At 36.4% G+C, this 22,360-nt stretch overlaps 1 protein-coding gene and 1 long non-coding RNA gene across 2 annotated transcripts; one reads left to right on the top strand and one right to left on the bottom strand.

Annotated features, from left to right (window-relative positions):
* Positions 1-124: 124 nt before the first annotated feature.
* On the bottom strand, positions 125-7,795 carry LOC113359532 (probable leucine-rich repeat receptor-like serine/threonine-protein kinase At3g14840). Its single transcript, XM_026603147.1, has 23 exons — positions 7,671-7,795; positions 7,003-7,074; positions 6,847-6,915; positions 6,672-6,743; positions 6,503-6,574; positions 6,333-6,404; positions 6,160-6,231; positions 5,987-6,058; positions 5,716-5,787; positions 5,510-5,581; positions 4,907-4,981; positions 4,715-4,783; positions 4,521-4,583; positions 4,365-4,400; positions 4,205-4,251; positions 3,578-3,966; positions 3,283-3,481; positions 3,008-3,142; positions 1,997-2,115; positions 1,685-1,895; positions 1,327-1,564; positions 969-1,122; positions 125-838 (listed from the first exon to the last, which is right to left on the bottom strand). Exons 1-23 carry the CDS (start codon positions 7,793-7,795, stop codon positions 422-424), a joined length of 2,922 nt encoding a protein of 973 aa, XP_026458932.1. The 3' UTR covers positions 125-421.
* A 3,075-nt stretch (positions 7,796-10,870) lies between these two features.
* On the top strand, positions 10,871-11,746 carry LOC113356370. The gene is made up of 2 exons (XR_003362954.1): positions 10,871-11,146; positions 11,618-11,746. It is a non-coding gene; the product is annotated as an uncharacterized LOC113356370 (long non-coding RNA).
* The last annotated feature ends 10,614 nt before the right edge of the window (positions 11,747-22,360 follow it).

Here is a 22,360-nt window from a genome sequence, read left to right as displayed (position 1 = left end):
ATTGTTTGAATAAATACAACTTAAAATGAAGTCGGGTGATCTATTAATCCAGCTGAAAGAGACTCCTTTACTTCGGGCATGATTTGCAAGTTCATGAGCACATTTATTCCCTAATCTATTGGTGGGCTTTCAACTCCGACTGTTCATTTATTGAGCTTAACAGTGCTTCAAAAAAAAAATTGAGCTTAACAGAAAAGCAATGTCTTCAACTATGCCTCTATACTCCCAGCTCGCAAGGCAGATTCGAGCTTTCTCTCTTGATGGCTTCAACCAAGCTAAGGCAATCTGTCTCAATAACTAACTTCACTTTGACACAAGTTGTTTCATATGATTATACACTTGAATATATTTATTACATGATGTGTAATAGCTAGGTGCCTAGGTCTTAATGTACGCATACAACCTAATGGTTCAAATATGTTCAAACACAAGTCTCCGAGCGCTCTCTGTTATTCCAGTACTCTGAATCCATAACGAGCGGATAAAGATCAACAGCAGATGTTGATGACTCTGAGTATTTGAAATCCTTTGAATTACTCTGTGCTTGGCTGTGATCTGTCATGCTTTCGCCATGGTTTTGCTCATGATAGTCTCTAATAGCTTTCAACTTCAAATCATCTCTAGATTCCCTTATTGGATTCGAAACAAGTTTATCAAGAGGAGTCCGTCTTTCAAGCATGCTGACTACCGAAGACATTTTGGGTCTTCGTGTTGGAGATGTGTCGGTGCATGTCAGAGTTATATTAATCATCAGCAGAACCTCTTCCTCATCGAATTCGGATTCCAACTTTGGATCAACCAGATCCATCAAATTTCCATTTTCTTGAAGAATCAAAGCCTGAGTCAAAAAGGATATGTATATATAGAAAAGGACCAAAGGGTTGCAAGGTTAGGCCTTTAAGAAATCAGACAGTACTACACAAAAGAACCAGAATCACCAAAAGCAGAACTTTAAAAGATTTTATTACCCAGTCAAGAAGATAAACACAATCTGCTTCTTTTAGCATGTAACTTGTATTGCTTTTCCCACTGACAATTTCTAATGCAACAACTCCAAAACTGTAAACATCTGCTTTATCTGTCAAATAGCCTCTCAATGCATACTCTGGTGCCATGTAGCCACTGTAAAGTAAAGATTATACACCATTATATTTCATACAAAACCAGTAGGAGTTGAGCTATTCAAGCACCAGAATCCAGACAAAAATTTTATATCTAGGAGGCCTCAAGAGGAAAGAATCGAAGTATGCCTACTTATATTGTGAAGAATACCGAATACATTTAGCACCCACCTACACAAACCTACTACAAAGTATGCGAACATACCGAGTGCCCGCAATTCGAGTGCTAATATGGGTGTTATCCTCCTCATCAAGTTTTGCCAAACCAAAGTCAGAAATCTTTGGGTTAAGATCCTTATCAAGAAGTACATTGGTACCCTTAATGTCTCTGTGAACAATCTTCAGTCTTGATTCTTCGTGTAGATAAGTTAGGCCCCTGGCTATACCCACACAAATCTTGTGTCTTGTTGGCCAATCAAGCTTCAATTGGACCTCTTCTTCCCCTATAATAAACAAGAGAATATTGTACAATAACCAAAAGATTAGTGTACCTTAGTCTTTGATATTATTATATTAGCCCAGTGTGTTGTCGAAATAGTAAAGAAAAGATGGCAAAAACTCACCAAATAAAGCACGCGAAAGACTATTGTTTTCCATGTATTCGTATATGAGAAGTAACTGATTTCCTTCGATACAACATCCATAAAGCCTTGTAAGGTTGGGATGTTGTAGGGCAGAAATCATTCCAATCTCGTTCACAAATTCACGATTTCCTTGCTTAGATTTGGAAGATAGTTGTTTAACAGCAATTGTCGTGCCATCTAAAAGATGACCCTGCATTTGTACATGAGATTAAGTAATATTTGGATGCACCTATTTAAACCCAACAGACATGATTCAAGATAATGATTCCACCAATGCTTTTGATGTAATACCTTATAAACGGGTCCAAAGCCACCTTCACCAATCTTGTTTTCAGCAGCAAAGTTGCTTGTGGCAGCTTTTATTTGTCTTAACGTGAAGGAATTAGTGTTTAGGTCCAAACCTCTCAGCTCTGTCAAATAGATATTACAGGAAAAAAGGTTCATCAGTGTTTCTTTTCTAAAACGACAATCTTACAAGTCAGAAAAATGAAGATCATGAAGTGTGTGGGGAATTAAACATGCAACAAACGGTACTAGACTTTATGGATGTTCGTACACACAGAGTAGCATGTAGGAAAATTCATAAGTTAATTTCAACCGACGTTAGTCGGGAGACGATGCAAGAAAAACAAATGTATAAGGAATTGAAGTTTGCTTGAAGGCATGCACCTTATGCCAAACCAAAACGAAAACTAGTCCTTCTACTGTGTACAATAAATAACATACACTTACCTGGCTCGATGCAGGTTACACCTCAAGAACATTATAGAAACGTTTCCATCTAAGCAAAATGGCACCTCAAAGTGTAAGGTGTCTCTTCCATGCTTATAGATTTATCAGATCCATCTTTCTTACTTGAAGAATGTCAACAAACTATAAATGCACATTCTAGTTTTGTGTTTAATATCAGTTCTGAAATTTTGGGTAGGATCCTAAACATGCTCTACTTGGACAAAATGATTATGTCAACGAACCATGGACTCAATTTAATACCGATACTCAATGATCCTGATTTTAGGATAAACCATGGACTCAATTTAATACCGATACTCAATGATCCTGATTTTAGGATATTAATATGGCAGAATACGTCCTCTCTTAACATCATATTGCAATCATCTATTTATCATGGCCTCAAGTTTTGTCACATGCAAAGAGAGTCGTCAACTGTCAACTTCCGGCTTAACGTAAAATTTTAGATATTTTCAACATCGCGAAGCTAAGAAATATGGACACCCATACGGCCCTAAAAATATCCCTAAACTTCATATCATCAAACATAAGTGTCTGGCATAGACTTACCTTCATCGATCTCATTTTTTCTTCCCAAATAACCCTTCCACCAGAGAGCACCCAAAATACTGCACACAAGACATAATACAGAAGCGACAATAATGCCCACCACAACACCGATCTTTTTTCCACGAGGTACTACATCTAAACAAGAGACATCATCAAATACAGAGTCAAATCATTTGGTTTGCCAGCCCACGCAGACTAGCATAGCAAGTGCGTGGAGAGAGGTGGGCTTGCGGCGAAGTTAACTAAAAGGATGCATAAAAAGCCATGCGCAGTACCAGTATTTAGTACAGAAATAGCTGAAACAAGAGGACCATAGATTCCGTTCTTAGGGACCCTTTGTGTGCCTTTGCCAGCCCAGTAGAACCGAATTTCCAAGGTATTACTAGTCACAACTGCAGGTAAACTTTCAATGTGCACCTTACCAGCCCCACCCACTGCTTTCACAATATCAAAATCTTTCAACTCTAGGTTTCCCTACAATAACTATCAAGTTAGGTACAGAATTTCGTAAGATAGTCCAGCAATTAAAATTTCACGTGTTATACTGTATTTTCGGGTTGCATATTTTACCTGAACGTAGACATCAAATACGCGCCTCCCAAGACTATCAAATGAGTCATTAGTATAAAGTATTGTCTCGGCAAAGTGGAGTTTCACAACATAATTACCATTAACCAAACAAAACCCATAATAAGTTAGAGAGAGGGGGGATATGCGTGCTGTCAAGTATAATTCTGGATCAGCCATTGAGAGTGATGTATTTGCACTATCAATTGTATAAGTGTCCCCATCACTGTTGTCCATGAAATCGCCAGTGCTACTGAATGCCCAATTATTGCTTTGGTGAAACTCTGAAGCACCACCTGGATCCTTATCAGCATCATATGTCGTATTAATACCGTTTCCGTCCTTATAAACATATTCTCCTCCGCCACAATTTATATTGAATGAACGACGGCCTGGAAAAGTGTAAGGTAATTGTTAACATCTGTATAGATGGACATGAAGTCCTGAATTTTGATACAGTTTAAAATTTTCCAACTCATTAGTTCCTTTTTTTTTTCTAGATTAGCAATTTCTCTGGCCATAAGTAACTCCGTTTTAACTTTTAAGCTGGCAAAACAGATTAGACTATTGTCAATTCTTCAGAAGAAAACAACCTCTAGTATTCGTAATATTTCAAGAGAATAGACTTACTCGGTTGGCAAAAAAGACTGTTCTTCAAGCATGGAGGTACGCCAGTACTTCATTTAATCAATGTGAAGAGAGCATGGCAAGATTGTGAGATCAGTTTATGAGTAAGCATCTCTTGAATTTATATTTCAAATTATCAAGAAAAACATTATCGGAAACTTACGAGTTGTTTCTCATTGAAGAGGTTCCAAATAAATTTCTGTAGAAAAAGCAATACATCAAATGTGAAATGAAATTCATCACAAAGGTATATTTAATATGATTAGTTAACCTAACAAAGTAAGAAAAGTACAAGCTGGGTGATACGAGTTTTACTCACATAGTGGTCCGATATTGACAACCCTGTGAATTCTCCAGTGTAAAATTGTTGTATGAAAGATCACTACACGTGAATAACGCAATATGAGTAATCAATAATAGAACACCTAAGCATGATTTGTGAACCTACACATCACAACGTAATGGCCATCACGATGAATTCTGATGATTAAGCACTAAGGAAGTAAAAATTACATGTTTTGTACTTTTCCATTACGCATCCAATTCGGTAAAGGGCCATTCAGAAAGTTGCCAGTTAGGTACCTATTAGAAACTCAATTCATCATAAATTATTTTCTATTGATCAGCTGAGTTGATTGAATTAGACATACATATCTCGTATCCCTAAGTTTTATGTGACAAGAAAAGCATAATGTAATTTCTTACATGAAATCATTAACCTCTGCAAGGCGAGCAAAGGTGTTTGGAAATTTTCCTGAAAGGTTGTTAAAGCTGAGATCTCTGCAAGAAGAGGCAGATAGACAATAGTAAAGAGCGTTGTTCGAATAGAAAATTCTCTTCTAACTGTGCTACTTTCTAACTGCCTTCAGAATATGTAAACTAAACTCTGTTTTCAGTTTCTTGTTTTGGATGTCGCTTTGTGCTTACTAACAGAAAGGTATTTTATGAATAGGGAACGACACTAATATGTTTAAGCATGATTTGTTATACTGTCACAGCTGAAGAAAAATTGTAGTGACAAAAACATGTTACTCCAGTTTGCTGAATAATGAATATCACGTTTTTAATCAAAATATTGATTCAACAACAGTTAAAGTACCATATTTACCATAATGTTCATTTAGTTAAACAAAATCAATATAGTTTGTATGACACTGTGCTTGGACTTGAATATAATACTCCATGTGAAAACTAAAATGGTAATGAAAAATATACAATGGGGTAAACATTCTAACCATAGCATAATATCCTTCCATTAGTATTGGAAATTTGGAAGAGTAAAGAAAATGTAATTGAGATTGTACTTACAAGCCCTTAAGGCTTGTCATATTGCCAAGGTAGTCAGGCAATGTGCCGTTGATATTGCAACTCCTTAGAATTCTAGGCACAACCAAATAAAAGAAAATTCAAATTACAAGACTAAAAGATAACAGACACAAATTTTTCTGAATAAGAGAAACTAAAGAAGTGTTTATGGTTATATATAGAGACAGAGAGAGAGTTGTTCAACTCACAGGTACTTCAGGCTTTTCAGGTTATTAAGTGGTGGAAAAGAACCTTCTGTACCCTTTAAGTCACTTATTTTCCTGCATAAGGCGTCCCGTTAGACATGTGAAACAACTCGAAGGTAATGGGCCAAGCTTGTATAGAAAGAATTGAAAAATCTGGACAAGTAGCATTAACGATCAAAATAAAGCAGCATTCGATGCATGAACTACTTTGTATCAAGAAGAAATAAGCAGGATGGGCATACTGGAAATATAAAAATTTGACTAGACAACTAACAGTGTAGATAATTTTTCCAAGACAGAAATGCCTGATGGAATTGGCCCTTCAAAACCGCTTGCCTGCATTTCTCTGCAGATATCAAATAAATTAGACGTAAGGAGAGAGATTAGTGAATTCTAACTTGCATAATATAACACAAACGGAACTCAAAAGGTTAATATGAAACTCACAATTTCGTAAGGTTCGTCCAATTCTTTATAAAGCTAGGTATCTTTCCACTAAGTTGATTATCACTTATCCGTCTGCATAACAAGTATAAAACATTAGTACCATTTACCGCACAGGAATGAAGTATTTAGATATGGTTCAATCAATCAAACTTGGAAATCCTTATAAATCTTACACGTCCGTCAAGTTGGTCAGCTTAGAAAATGTCTGTGGCAATTCCCCAGTAAAATTGTTGGACGTTAACCATCTACAATCACATATACCAATTAAAATCCTCTTTAAGTACAATACTTCAACCATTACCAATAAACGAGTAAGAAAACAGTCAGCACCGAAATTCATTACATTCGATTTATGCCTACGATATTTCCAAGTGTTTGAGGAAGAGGCCCAGAGAATTGATTGTAGTCCAACCAACTGAAAATAAACCGCAGTTTCAGTTAGATTATAACATCCCTGAATAACAAATGTATACCTGGATTGACAAGAGGAGAAATGAACACGGAAAACTTACAAATCCTTTAGGGTAGTGATATTTCCTATCTCTTCCGGGATTGAACCAGATAATCGATTCCCAATGAGACATCTGCATTGATTTGTTTCAGTAAGATCTAATCATAATGGTATTTGACTAACAAATGCAATTACAAATTATCAATAGGAGAATGAAATGTAGAGATTATGCTTACATTTTTATCAATTTCATTGAACCCCATGATTTAGGGATTGTACCGCTGAGATAGTTAAGAGTAAGGTCACTGGTGGAGTAACAAAAATTAACAAGTTAGGACATGCTCAATAAAAGGAATGGACAGTAGAGAGAAGAATAGAGTAACGAGTCTTACAGTACTTCGAGGTAGGGAAGCTTGACAAGCTCTGGAGGTAAAACGCCTGGTAAATTTCGTCTCTCAAGTTGTCTACACAAATATTTAAAGCATTATTATCATTGGTTTGGTATTCCCTATTTCCTAAGAGCATCCACAGTGCGCGAGTATAACCAAATTTATGGGATGAGATCCTAACACAGTGGGACGGAGTAAAGATCAAATTTGGACCAAAGATCAAATTCCAGACCAAATATGGTCGCGACCAAATCCCAAATTCTAATATAGTCGGGCGTAAATTTAAAGTACGCTTGATGCTGGGCGTAAATTTAAAGTACGCTTGTTAACGGGCGGAGATTTAAATTACGCCCGATGAAATTTTAATTAAATAAAAAAAAAAGGAATGAGGCGCCTGTTAAAATTTGCAAAGAATGGGGCGGACTTTTAAAGTCCGCCCGATGGAATTTTAATGAGGCGGACTTTTAAAGTCCGCCTGTTAAAATTTACAAAGGATGGGGCGGACTTTTAAAGTCCGCCTGATGGAATTTTAATGGGGCGGACTTTTAAAGTCCGCCTGACGAAATTTTAATCATGTACCGTTGCGTCACACCACGGACTAAACCCAAATTTTGGTCTTTTTTTTGATCTTTGATCTTTGGTTTTGATCGCACCACTGCAGTTGCTCTAACCCTACTTTTCCTATTTCCCATCCACATAAATTCCCATCACCAATAATTATAGCTGCAAATGGGACGGTACAGTCCGGGTTTCTTATGAACCCGGTACCTGTACCTGGAGTTGACCGGGTCTTCATATTGAGGATCGGTACCTGTACATGTACCTGGACCTGTACTTGTACCGGTTATACAGGTCCGGTTCTAACCGGGACCGGGTTTTTTCCCATACTTCAATTGAACAAAATATCAACCCCCAAATTAACCTCAATTTTAATCTATGAAACTTTCAAACTCAGTAGAATCCACAAAATTCAAACCAAATATCAGAACCCATGTTACAAAATCGATTAATGTTTCCTAAGAAACTGAGCAGAGATACAATGGAATGATTATTTGCATAGAGACATAAACATAACTAAACATAAATTGAATTAAACCCCAAATCTAGCAATCATCTTCAAGAACCCCGTCTGCATCTTCAGATCGAAATACAAATTAATTCTTCATCAGATTTAATGCATCTCTCAGCAGCACCACTATATCTTCTCCATCTTCTGTAACAAATTAATTTGATGAATAAATTAATCTGCATCTAAAACCAAATCCATCTCAAATAAAACCCTAGCTCAGATTCAATAATGCAATTAAAAAAATTAAACTAAACATTCAATTAATTATGAAGAATCCAGAGTTCATCAAACAAATTACCAAAAATCAGATAAGTGATTTACTGATTTACTTTGATTGAGTCATACCTATATCGTTACTTTCATAACCATCTTGATGAAGCTTGAATTGAAATAGTACTAGCAGAAGTAGAAGATGAAGAAGATGATGAATTAATGTCCGCTAATGAGTTTCTGGGATTGGGTTTCTTATTCTTCTTTGACGAAGATAGAGATTCAATCTTCATGGTTGATTTTATCTCCTCTCTGTGAAAGTAGACTTCAAGTGAGAAAAGAAGAAAAAGAGGAAACAAAGGAAGAACGAGTGAATTGAAGAGTGTTGTTCGATAGATAAGATGCCCTAAAAACCTAGAATCGATGGTTAGAAATCACTTAGATGGATGGTTATTATACACCGGGTTTTCTGGGTCCGGTGCTGCCGGGAATTGAGTTAGAACCGGTACCTGTACTCGTACCCAACCAGTTCTAAAATCCATTCCTGGTCCCTGTACCGGCTACACCGGTTCCAGTCCGGTTTCAGATTTTTTTTTCCGGTACGAGTCTGGTACTCCGGGTACACCGGGTTCTTTGTGCAGCCTTACCAATAATCCTATGTACTACCCATGAAAATTGTCATATATCCTAATTACCATCTCTTTGACTTTTTATATACACACCGGTAAAATCCTCCAACGACCGAAAAGAAAACCCAATTTACAGATAACTTCTCTTTCTCCACCACCGACCCTACGTCTTCTTCTCCACCTCCAATCACCTTTTCTTTAATTTTTCGCAGGTTCCGTATCAACAGACGCCTCCACGATCCATCAGAGAAAGTAGGGAATGTTACAGAAAATCAAAACCTAAAAGTGGTAAAAACTCATTATTTTTCGGATTTCGCTACAACCTGATGACTGGATCATTCTCCTTAAGTTAATTAGATCTATAGCTAATTTTCCATAACGAAATTATCTACGGGACTTGTCCTACTGTGATAAATAGGTAAAATATCTAGAGGAAAATATATTTACGGAGCTGACAATAAAGTACTGGGCGGAACAAAAAATAATAGATTTCGAGGGAATATAAAAAATATCATTAATTTTCGGATCCTTTCGGGAGTCACTATTTAGGGTTTCAATGTCTAGTTGTTTATTTTTATTTTTTCGAATTATGATTTTTATGCGTCAAGAACATACCAGCTCAGATTTACATTTCAAAAAAAAAAAAATTACTAGTTAAAGTTAATCATTCAGGAATGTAGGAATTACCAATAGGTACTATTATGGTAGTCTTAGTTAATGGCAGGTCCACCCACTAAAGCCCAGTAACTAGAGGTCCATAGTTTTAGAGAAGAAAAAAATTGGACCCAAAATTTTATTCCCATGTCCTAGACACGTGCGAGACTATTGGTGTACATATTTATAATACCCAAATTAACCTTTAGTGCAATAAATATATAAACAAGGGATTGATTATTTTTTCCAGATTTGTTTTTTCTTTTCTCTTTCCTCTCACTGCTGCTACTGGATTTTGATGAAATCCAATTCATTTTCTTCATCCTCTCTCGTTTGTGTATCATGAAAAGTTCTGGTGATGAATATTTTTATAAGGTCTTGATCGATTCACGAATCCAAGATCGATTCTGTTTATATGGAGCTTCTGGTAAGTTGATTTAATCATTAATTAGTTGATGTTTGATTATGTTTTCCGGTCTTCGTGCTTAATTATATCTGATATTTTATTTTCATTTTGTTAGTCTTTGATTTGTTTTTAGTCTGATTTTGTATATTAATTATCAGTACGTATATGATGTACTGGTGGTTTTTGATGAAAATAGTTCAGATCTAGTTATAAAATCATGTTTTATGTTCATTTCGTTACTAAATCTGATATTTTTAGTTTTGTTTTTGTTGGCTTTTGGTTTAGTTTCAGTTTGCTTTTGTGTATTAACCATCAGTACGTGTATGACGTACTATTTTTCCGTGTTTACTATGCATCTATAGGTTTGGTTTCAGTTTTGGTTGTTTATTAACCATCAGTTCGTATATGACGTACTGTTTTTATGCATCTTGATCGTAATTATTCGATCTTTTTGGGTTAGATTATGATTTTTTTTAGCTTATTTGAACTTTCAATTTGATTATCTTGTTATTTTCGTTTCTTTATTTTCTCAAAATCATGTTTGTTTGTTGTTTCACGGGTATTATCCGGCAGTACATATGTTGCATACTAATTTGAACTTCTTTTGATTTTGTTTTATTCTTAGTTTTATCACTTGTTGTGGTTTGATCCATAAGTACATATCTTTCATACTAAAATAAGACTCTCGATTATGTTTTTTTGATAGATTCATTACATGCGGTTTGTTTTTTAGTTCATGAATCAGCAGTACATATGTGTCATACTGATACGAACTGCTTTTGATTATGTTTTATTCTTAGTTATATCATTTGTTGTTGTTTCATCCATAGTGTTTTTGTTCTTAGTTATATCATTATGTGGAATACTGATACAAACTGTTTTTTTTGGGGTTGATCCATTAGTACGTATGTGTAGTACTGAATATGTGCTTTAATTCGTCTATATTCATGGATTCGTCACTTTTTCTTTACATGCAGTTGATTTTTTAGTTCATTTGATTTTGTTTTATTCAAAGTTTTTCCACTGTTTGTCTGTTGGTAGTTTAGTTCGGGTTAGGCGTAGGAATGGATCGTGGTGGTCGTGGCGTATAATGGGATTTCCTGAATTTCTTGATGGTTGCGTCCTTTCTCTGAAGGATCAAACTCCGGTGAAGTTCTTGGGACGATATAATGCAAACATGTAAGTGTTTCGATATTCTTGTTTATGTAATCTTGTTTAGTATGAAGTGTGTTTTAATGGGTGTGCATAATGTATGTACTGCATTCTCATGCATTTTTAGTGTGTTTTGATGAGAGTGTGTAATGCATGTATTGCATTCTCATGCATTTTTAGTGAGTTTGATGGAGTCCATAATGAATGTACTGTATTATTCCCAGATAAGTATTGTAGAAGGTTTTTGCAGCTTCATTTGGTATAATTTGGCAGTGCGTATATGCTGCACTGCTGAAAATTCAGTTTATATACGCTATACTGACGAGAAATCAGTATATAAATGTTGCACTCTGTAAAAATCACAGTCTACACTTCATAGAACATTACAGTAGCTGCTGGTTTTTTGCTCCATAACTATTATTCTGCACTAAGCATAACCAAGTAATCCGCTTGGAGTTTTTATACATTTTTTGATCATCTCAGTTGGTCACTTAGCAGGGGGCTCAACAAGACGTGCTAGTTGATATGGTTGCATAAAGTCATTTTTACAAGCAGAGATTGGTACACCTTATCAACACAACTACGTAAGACTCTTGCTTAAGTTTCTTTTTTCGCATAGAGGAATACCAAAAAAAAACAACTAATAAACAGTTTATCTCCTTGCTATACCTTTTTCTCTTAGTATACCAGCACCGTCGTCTATCCGCTGGACAACCCATAACGATTTTAGTTTCAATTTTTAAGTATATTCACTCTATAATTACCCAAGTTGGACTAAGTGAAGTATTGTTCATTATGGGGACATTTATAGGATCATGTACATATTTTTCCTAATACACTCGACCAGTTCCGCTCATTTCATCTCAGTCTACAACCAAAATACGAAGAGCTGCTGCCAAGAGTTCACCGTTGTCCAACAAAGTCGACCAGCAGCTAGTCACGGTTCTTGTGGTCGTGTTTGAGGAGTAAAGGCGTGATCCAGAAGCTCAGAACAACAAGACAGAGTGAGAGATTAATACCGAGAAACCATTTGGGAAAGAGTTGTTGTCTGTCATTGATTGGAATGAAGATCAAGGGAGATCAGGACTGGGATCTCGAAGCTGAGAAGGAAATAAAGATTGGGTATTCAATTTTGGAGAGTTTGGGTTGATTTTGAAGTCGTTTTGCTGCCAAGAGAAGGCAGTGAAGAGAAGACAAGTTAATATAAAGGATTCTTAAATGCTACATACGGGCAACTCCAGATAAAGCTTGATTTAGAACTTGAGATAAACATGGAAACATTGGTCGAATATTCAAAGATTGGGTTTGTAAAACTTGGACGAAAAACCAGTTAAGAGAGTGAAGCTTCTTGCCGTTGATTTTGATAGTTAACAGTGCAGAAGATATGTACTCGAATTTATAAGTATATAAGCTATGTGTACTCAAATTTGTAAGCAGTGCAGCGGATATGTACTCAATATAATAAGGGTGTAGACACGCACACGTTTGGTAGTAGAGGGTATTATGGTCATTTCAATATTTTCAATTAATTTTGGACCTCCAGATAAAAAAAATTTCCGGTTGGACCCTACTATAAATAACCTTATGAGCTTAGGACCAAACAAGAAATTTTCCTTCAGGAATAATGGCCCCGTGAGTTTCCCAGACAACCAGAAAAAGAAGCTCGACCAATTGAGGGGCTTACATTCCGGTAATATGGCATACGTTGCCAGAGAGAGTGCAGGAACAATTAACGCCGACAGCTATACATGGATCGGCAGTGGCAGCAAAATTCCAGTCTTTCATCCCTATTGTGTTGGCTATTTCTTCTAGAGCCTCCACTGCAATTAAATATGCATATTTGTTCTTTTTGATCGGCATTATATATATATATATATAAATATATATATATTTGACAAATAATAATTTATACTTATGGATGAGGTACCACCTCATTACCTCCTTAGTAGGCAATTGAAAATAATTGTAAAATGAGGATTTGAGTTCTGAGAATTCATATACCTTCAGCTCTTGGTAGTTTCTGAGAGACAGCGAAGTTAAAAAAACTGAATTTAATAATCAATAACAATATCAAAACAAAAAGATCGAGTCGCTGATGAAGTGGCGGTAATCCCCTGTGAACCACCATTATGATCGGATATACGCTCCAATCCTTCCACAACACAACAGCTTGTTTGCTTGGAACAAGGCTCAAACTACAATGGATGATATAACTGGCGAGCTTAGAGTCTCGATTGGGGACCAGGCGAAATTAACATGAGTTAGATAACTGAAAGGTATATCTACTGCCAAGACTTGATAGCTAATTAGTATTTTTTAATAAAAACCCCACAAGAGTCAAGACTCAAGACCTTACAAGAGTCAATTGATGGCTTTAATTATTTTTTAAATAAAAACCCCACAAGAGTAGGACCAGCCAGCTGGTAGTTTAACCGATCACACTCGAGCAATCGTCCTAGAAATCCTAGGTTTTCGTTTTTGCCTTAGGCTAAGTCCTATGGATCAGATATCTAGCTGTTAGATTGGCTCTACGTCAGCATGGGCAACCTCCTAAGTCCTATGGCATGGCTAATCTAGCAGATAGTCACTGAACCAAACAGCTCCCAACGCTGAATCAAACAACGCTCCAAAAATAATCATTTTAGTTTTTCTCTCTCCATCGTACTTTTTCTCTCCTCTCTCAACAGAAAAACAAAACAATTTCCTCTCTCCGTCACATTTTTTCTTCTCTCCATAACTCTTCCACGTGTTCACCTATCTCTCTTCCATGTTATAAAAATCCATAACAAGACAACAATGAAAAGAACTGACAAGGTGATCATTAATACCTCAGACCCTGTCAGTTGTCTCCTCACCTATAGCACAACTTTACTTTATTTGTTGTTGCGAGAAATGTTTTTGGGGCGCTGTATTGTTCAGCGCTAGCGCGTTTCCATTCAGCGTTAAAGTCACTTTTTGAGCGCTGCATCGTTCTGCTTTTGAATCTCGCTGCTAGTTGAACTGCGAGCAAATGCGAGGAGAAAGGACTAGCAAGTGCAAGTGTTAACTTTTAAACCACACTTTTTTTTTTGAATTACAACACTTTTTGGCCAATCTAGCAGCTCAATCTAGCCCATAGGGGTTAGCCCTAGGGTGATTATATATCCACTGAAGGGTTGCACCGAGAAGCGATCGCACGGTCCCAAATGTCCCTTCTCTGCACTGGGATAGGGCTGGGGCAGAAGTGGGCCCCACCATCCCCTCACACGGTGCAAACTCGGTGTATTTGGCTCGGTGTATATATCATTTTCGTTTCCTTAGAGCATCCCCAATGCAAGAGGTAAAAGTCTTAAAATTGAATGACACATAGGATTTAAGACTTTTTGTACCAAATTTCCAACTTCAACACAAGGGTCAAGGTCATAGAGATAGATGACATGGCTAAGTGGAGGTAATGGAGAAAGTATAAATAAGACTTTCTCTATGACCTTAGGTCTTAAAGCCACATCATCATTTTGTCTCTAAATTCAAGTAAAGTTTGTTGGATAATACTTTGGGGGTTGGAAATCAACTTAAGGTAAAAAAAATTACATTTTTTTTTCTCATTTAGTTACGACCCACACATAAAAATGTATTAATAAGACCTCCACGTAGGATGACCTTGACCCTTTGCATTGGAGATGCTCTTATAGACAAACGACATTTCAGTCAACCTAAGTTGACAGACACAGGGAAACTGGTCGGTGCTGGTTGGGATCGATTCACATTTAAATTACGGTGATATCCCTTCATCAGTTAACTTAACCAACCAAGTTATCATACCCGTTTATTAATCTGAACCCGATACCCAATTTTACGTCTTCTCATTTGTAATCGTTTCAGCCTCAACCTTCTTCTTCTACTCCTACTACCAGTACGAAGAACTATCTTTTAGGTTTTTTGTTTTGGTTTTCTGTTTAGTGTTTTACCGAAGGACGAAGGGAGATAAGCTTATTATAGATCTTTCCTTTTACTTCTACTTCTTCATTGAAAAATCCTTGTACGAAATCAACTAAAGTTAAATTTTCCATTCAAATCCAAAATTCACTGAGCCCTTAAATTTTAATACTTCTTCAATTGAAGCCCTAATTTCTCAAACCTCAAGCAATCTCAAAACTATAGACTTCTTAGAAGAGTTAAATGTGATGGGGTTAAATATTTTGGCCATGAAACACAACTGAAATTGGATGGTGGTGCTGGAGGTAATGGTGGAGATAATGGAGAAAAGATCAAGGGTTTTTACCAGATTGGTTGAATTTGATTCTAGGCGATGCAAAAACATTATTGTTGCATTGTTTTACTTGCATTTAGTCCATTCTTTGCTCAACCTAGGTTTATTCCGTCTTATTCGATATATCCTAGTCATTTTCAAGAGTCTATCGGTTTTGTAGGTATACACCATTTAATACCAGAATGATTTAGCTTGAAAAAAAATAATTTGGTGGTTTAGCTTGAAAAAAAGAATGCCAGAGTGGTTTAGCTTCATTGTTTAACAAGGGCTCTTGTTTCATTTAGCAGCAAATATAGAATTATAGAATTATAGTTATATATAATTATAACTATAATTATATAGAATTATTTTTATAACAAGGGCTCTTGTTTCACTTAACAAGGGCTCTTGTTTCATTTATAGTTATATAGAATTATTTTTATAATTGGTATCATTATCTATTTCTAGATATTATATTTTTAATCTAATAATGAAAATATATATTATATTTATCTCATTAATCATTTAATATGAAAAATAAATTATATTATTGTAAATAATTTTCAGTTATTTGGAAATTTAAGTTAAATTGAGGAATTAAATCTTATTATTACTAAAATTTGTTATTATCATATTAACAAACTCTTATGTCTAGCGAAATTTGGGCCAACCCGAGGAACCCGGGGAGCCCGAAGAACATAATTTGGGCGGACTTGGGAAGTACCTCCACGGGTTCGATGGACAATCTGGGCAAAGAATTCCTAGCTCAGGTCTGCCTCGGCCAAGCCTTCTAACCCGCCCAACCAACCCAAATCCTACCCCTAATATAGATCATATCTTCATGTTCACGTTATTTTTTGGGTTTTGAACCTTGTTTAATGAGTAGTCTGTGTCGGCTTTAAGGGAGAAGGTTGCTGCTTCAGGGGCTACTTACATATCTCACGTAGAAGCTGTACAAAATGTGGTATGCTTGCATATGGATGGTAGTAATGCTGGTTTGGAGGAGATTACATCCTTGATATCCGCCAATGTCAGTTCCATAAACCAAGTATGTAATCATTGTGTTGCCTTTAGTATGCATACTCTCTTTTTAGAATTTGCAGTGTTTGTTTAAACTAGAATTACTCTGTTTTTTTTATAGGTGACCTCTGAATTGGTTACCCAATTTAATTTATACGACCACCTGAACTAGCTACCATACTAATTTATACGACCATGAAATAATAGATCAATTTATTTTATATGACAGCCTTAGTGTAATACCCAACTTATTTTATACGATTGTCGGAAAAAAATATATTTATTTCATATGACCGTCTTAGTGTGATACTCAACTTCAAATGCATATATATTATATAACCAAATGTGATTCCTCTTTGAATTCACTTACTTGGCTTGTCTGTGTGCTGATTTTCTAATTTTAGTGTTTGTTATCAAATTGCAGTATGTTTGCTTCCACGGTAAATAAGTAGCGTGTAAAAAATAGCTCTGCAATTTCGACAACATTAGGTCGTGAGTTCACTACCTAGCAAACCTCCTATTCTCCTTTTTTGACTGAAGGTCAGGAGGATTCTGGCATATAGCAGTTCGTTTTTCATCTCTCGTGCCTCTAACAAAGATTAGTGGCATACATAGTCACAGACTTTTGTGAAATTTTCTGGATGAAAGAAATTTTGTGTTGTCTTCTGTTTAGAGATGCAAAAGAATTCCATAAATTAATCTTGCCTGTCATAAAAAGGAATGGTTTTATAGTAAATACAGTATAAATTATAACAAGCTACTTGCTAGTGTGGTACCCAATTAATGTTATATGATCGTCTGACCATGTGTTTATTTTTTCGTGTCATTAATATATATGTTTTGACAATATATTTAATGAAGAAATGTTATAATATCATTGATCCCTCATCATGTCCGCTACACCTCCAACACAACGACCAATATGTATACTAATAGAGCGATATTTCAATTCAAATTAGAAACCAAAAGGTGGTCGAATATTGCTAGAAAGATACCAGGTCAGTCCTAAAAGAGAGGAAGAATATGAAATATGAGATCCGGGTCCTCAAAAAGAAATCAACTTCGAAACCCATGCATAAGGGTTAACTACGGTTGGATTACTTACTAATTATGATTGAGGGGTAAAAATGGCAGAAAAATCTAAATTTAATAAACACAAAAAGATCGGTTTGTCCGTCAATGAAGGATGACTGGAAACTTGTCTGTCTGTAAGGGTTGACTGAAACGTTGGGATTTCAATGAGGATTGATCATTACACTCAGTTAAAAGATTAAAAAGAAGAGTAATTCTAGAATTACCATAGATAAATAACAGGCAAAGTGGGTCCCAGGTTCTTCTTACTCGGAATTGTTTTAGGGGAAAAGCCACCGGTCAATTTAGCATTGGCCCGTTCCGGGATTTAGAGCTTCCATCTCTGCTACAAAAACTAGCCAACTTAAAAGATTTATGAGTTTCTTACTAGAAGTCAGAATTAATTTTCCTATTTTATGAATTAATAGCTGAAAGATATATTTATTGTAGTTCTATGAGGTGATTTTTTTTCCCTGCGAGACCAAAATCGTACATCACTTGCTTAAATCATGCAAATGACCGTTTGATTGATGCTTCGGCTATAAAGGAGGAGAATGGTTGGTTTTAGGGAGGAAAACAGAGAAAAAATGGTATCTTTTTGTTTCAACCTATAAGTCCTCTACCGAATGTGATCGTCTATGGACAGAGTCGATAAAATACGATAATTCGGTTTACACTTTGTGTGATCGTCTATGGATACGAGGTCGAGACAATACGATAACAAGATAACTTGTGTGATTCACTATGGATACAAGATTGAGACAATACAATAGCGAAGTATGTTACTTGATAATAGGTTCGGTAATAACCAAACTCTATAGGATCTCTATAAAGTAATGTAGAGTTAACATATATGTGTATTTTACTTTATTATAATAAACAATTATAATACGGAAATCAAAGTAAAAGACACAACAAGATTTTGTTAACAAGGAAACCACAAATGCAGAAAAACCCTGGGACGTAGTCCATTTTTGAATACTCTCAGAATTAAGCCGTGATGCGTGTTGTAACCACAACAAATTAATCGAAATATTTCCCACTAATTAAATGATAATATAGCGGTAGTAAGGATCGTTCTCACAGAGAGATGTGTAATTGATATGTTATTTAGATAGCAAAATAAGATAAAACAAAGGGGGATTGGTTTAAAGTAAAATAAAAAGAATAACAAATAAAAGAAAGAGATGACCAAGAAATTCTTCACCGTTACCAAGCGATAACTGGTTTAGTATACTTATCTATCTTTGTTAGAATCATTCATCACCAACCGTAGAATAACAGCTAGCTCAGTGCTATCATCAAAACTCCTTTTACCACGGATACAGAAGCTCTCCAATATCAGATTCTATCCAACGGAACCACCAAGTAGTAGCTCACTCAGGGTGTAATCCAATCGAACGCTTTAGTATTTATGAATTAGGTTGATCCCAGTAGTTAAACTCTTAGCTCAAGGTCCACTTGCTGGTGTTGTCTTCACTCACATTTGCTCCACAGAATCCCTCTGCAAGTTCTCGCGATTTCTATTTGTGTATAAATTACTCGACGATTACTTATCTCCTAACTCAATACTAGCAATAAAACAATTAATAGATCAATCTAGCGTGCACTCCCCAAATCAATCCAGTAATCACTCATAAACATTAGATGTAGTGAAAACAAACGATAAGACGATTAAAACTCATGACAAACTTGTAAAATAATAAAGCTTCACGCTAGAACATTGAATTCATCCTTAATCAATAAAGTTTAGCCTCTCATGTTTACACCGTTTCTGGTTTCCCCCTAAAAGGGGTAAACCCTAGAATTTTAATGAAGAACAAAAGTGTATTATGAGATGTAGAGATATGATATATATTAGGTCAAGAGGTGTCTCTTATATAGATGTCCAAATTGCAGAAGTTCCCGTGCTCGAATCCTGGTCAAGAAAGGGTCGCCAAAACTGGTCGAATTCCAAAACTAACATCTTGTTTGTTTGCAACTGACTCGGCGTCTGGATCTGAGTCAACCTCTGACTCGGGCCGAGTCAACAGTCAGACCGTTTGTTTTGCATTTTGAGTCAGATCTGACTCGACCTATGACTCAGACATAACCCCTGACTTGGACCCATTTGAGTCAGGTAAAAAAATACCCCTAACTCACGGGACCAAACCACTGACTCACATTTTTTTGAGTCAGATGAGTCAGATCTGACTCAAAACAAACATATCGAGTCAGATCCAGATGAGTCAGGTGATTTCACTCAGATCCAGATGACTCAGATGCAGACGACATAGATGAGTCAGGAGTAAACAAACATAGTGTAAGTCACGTCCCACTCTTGGCCGTGTAAACAATTTCTCAAAACTGCTAACGGGCTTGAGTCAAATGCCAAAGTCCATCCCATTTCATCTTTCAACTGTCGGATACATGGAATGACAGTGCAAACTTCATTAGACTTCAGTTTTCCTCTCACAGACAGGATTTTCTGTCCGTAACTTCTCCTGGATCTTTTCTTGGTTTTTCTTCTTTCAATTACGTCTGGGACTTTTAGCCGAAACTCCTCCTGGATCTTTTACTCTTACTCCGTAACTCACGACTAAGACTTTCTATATATCTCGATCGCTCTGTACCATAGCAGTCCGTTCCATCACCATTAAAATCCCATCACTGCCATCACTGTCTGTCCACCTACAGTCACCAATAGTGATCAATCACCGATCATTACAGCAAAGACCTCTTCTTCTCGTTATCTTCTGCGAATCAATGGCAGAAACCATTACTCGGGCTTCAACTCTATTCTCGTACAGCCAAGAACAATGAGGTGCTCGAAAGTTATATCGTCACCATCATTCCCCGTACACAGTCAACTCGAGCTCCTTTTCTTTGCCATCAATGGCATATACGTCTGATCACGATAACTCCATCTCGACATCCATGAATGCAGCTTCATTCTCGTTCTCAATGCCAGCAATACATCACTCCCATTGTATGCTGCTCACTGGTTTAGCATCGACTACTATACCACTTAATCCATCATTCAGTCAACAAGACTCAATCACTGCCATGCGGCAATGACAGCAACATCACCAGCAAACTCCTTTTTCCATCACTGCTGTTTTGCTCGTGTTGTTGAAGAAAAATAATATTCTGGTCGTGAATTTAGAAGAAGATGATGGTGGTAGCCCCGATTAAAATAGTCGTCTGCCTTTAACAACCACCATTTAACTATCTCAGGCTTCACTTCTTATTTCACCCATAAATTCTTCACTCGGCGTCGGATTAACTTCATTCTTTCGTAGTTGGCTTCGTCTTTTCGCCCTCTTCAAGGTGATAGCAAGAAATATTAGATGAGAACGAGTTCCACTTGGTCATTGGCCCTTCTCCACTTGTATCTAACTTCTTTTATTGCACAATTACGTGCAAATTCACTTCTTTTGGACGATTCACCTAGCAAAACATAAACAAGAGAAAAAAAGAGTAATATACAATAATTCGCAAGAATATATAACAATTAATTGCATGGATTCGACACTAAATATATGCAAAATATGCACTTAAAAAATTTCCCCACACTTGGCTTTTGCTAGTCCTCGAGCAAACTATATAAAATACAACAACTCCATGTCGTCGAGGATACGGTTGCACTTAGCATGTGCAACAAGCCTTTAAACCCCTAGGTGTCCCTAGTGGACGAGTTATAGTCTCGTGAGGGCTTACGAGAGGTATACCCACAAAACCTGCTCCAACTTCAAAGCGTTCCAGCTTCCCAAGCATCCAAAAAGGTATGAGGACATAAAGTTTTTGCATGCTAGTAATAAGAAGTTAGAAATACTAAAGAACATATTGTCATTCTTAAATGTTGAGTGAGAAATAACCACACCATAATGAGAGAACGCGTGTTTGAAAGCGACCAACAAGCATTTCGCCTCGACTTCTGCCTCACTTAAAATGATTTTATGATAATTGCACTCAATAAGATGGATGTTTTATGGGTCTCACATGTGTGCAGGTAGGAATGAAGAGAGAAATCCTACACACGTTGAATGGTGGGAAGGAAACCTTCCGAATTATATCTGGATACTCCACAAAATCCTGGAAAACAAAAATATTTTTCTGATGATCTCTAAGAAAGGAAATCAACCATATGCAAGGATGAGAGTACTTACCACCTTCACATCCGATTGGCAGTGAAGAAAACACCACTCTCACAACATCCAATAGAAACGTAGTCTTCAGCTCGTCTTCTTCATCTTCTTGGTCTTCGGTCTTCAACTGCTGATGATAAAATCTTGAACTTTGTAGAACTCTGACAATTTGTAACTCTTTGTCTTGAATTTTCTTGTTGCTTGAAACTTCCTTATAGATTTTTCTTCCCCATGGCCTTATTGAAATTTGAAAATAGGTAGTCTCCACTAATGATTGATCATCAAATCTAATAATGCATTTCTCCCTGCTCCTAATTTGCATCACCGGCATGATTAAATCCATTATTTAACACTCTAAGAAGAAATCGAACGTAGTTCCCTAACACTTCCAAGTTCAGTTATGTCGGTCAGAAATCTTTATGTAAACATACCTAGAAGTATGCTAGTGACTCTAAAATCTCTACAAGTTGGAGGTTTTATTCAAATATATACAAAAAATTTGAAAATTTTGACTCAAAAAGGCTAAAAACTCTATATGCAAAAGACTCCCCCACACTTATACTTCACATTGTCCTCAGTGTGTAAAACCGAAAAATCTGAATTCTGACATAGCAGCAGATAAAACACAAAAACTGTGCAAATTGGTAAGGAATTTGGAAAAACTCAATTTCACAAACGTTGTTCATCTGCGTCTTTTCTACACAGTTTCAAAAGGTCACGGTGTTTCGATAAACGGTATGACAGTTATGGTCTCTGGACTGAACTACTTGCAGTCTAAATTTTTCTGACGAAAAG

The sequence above is a fragment of the Papaver somniferum genome, chromosome 3 (genome assembly GCF_003573695.1).
Source record: "Papaver somniferum cultivar HN1 chromosome 3, ASM357369v1, whole genome shotgun sequence".
NCBI classification, from domain to species: domain Eukaryota; kingdom Viridiplantae; phylum Streptophyta; class Magnoliopsida; order Ranunculales; family Papaveraceae; genus Papaver; species Papaver somniferum.
This window is presented reverse-complemented; position numbering and strand designations above follow the sequence as displayed.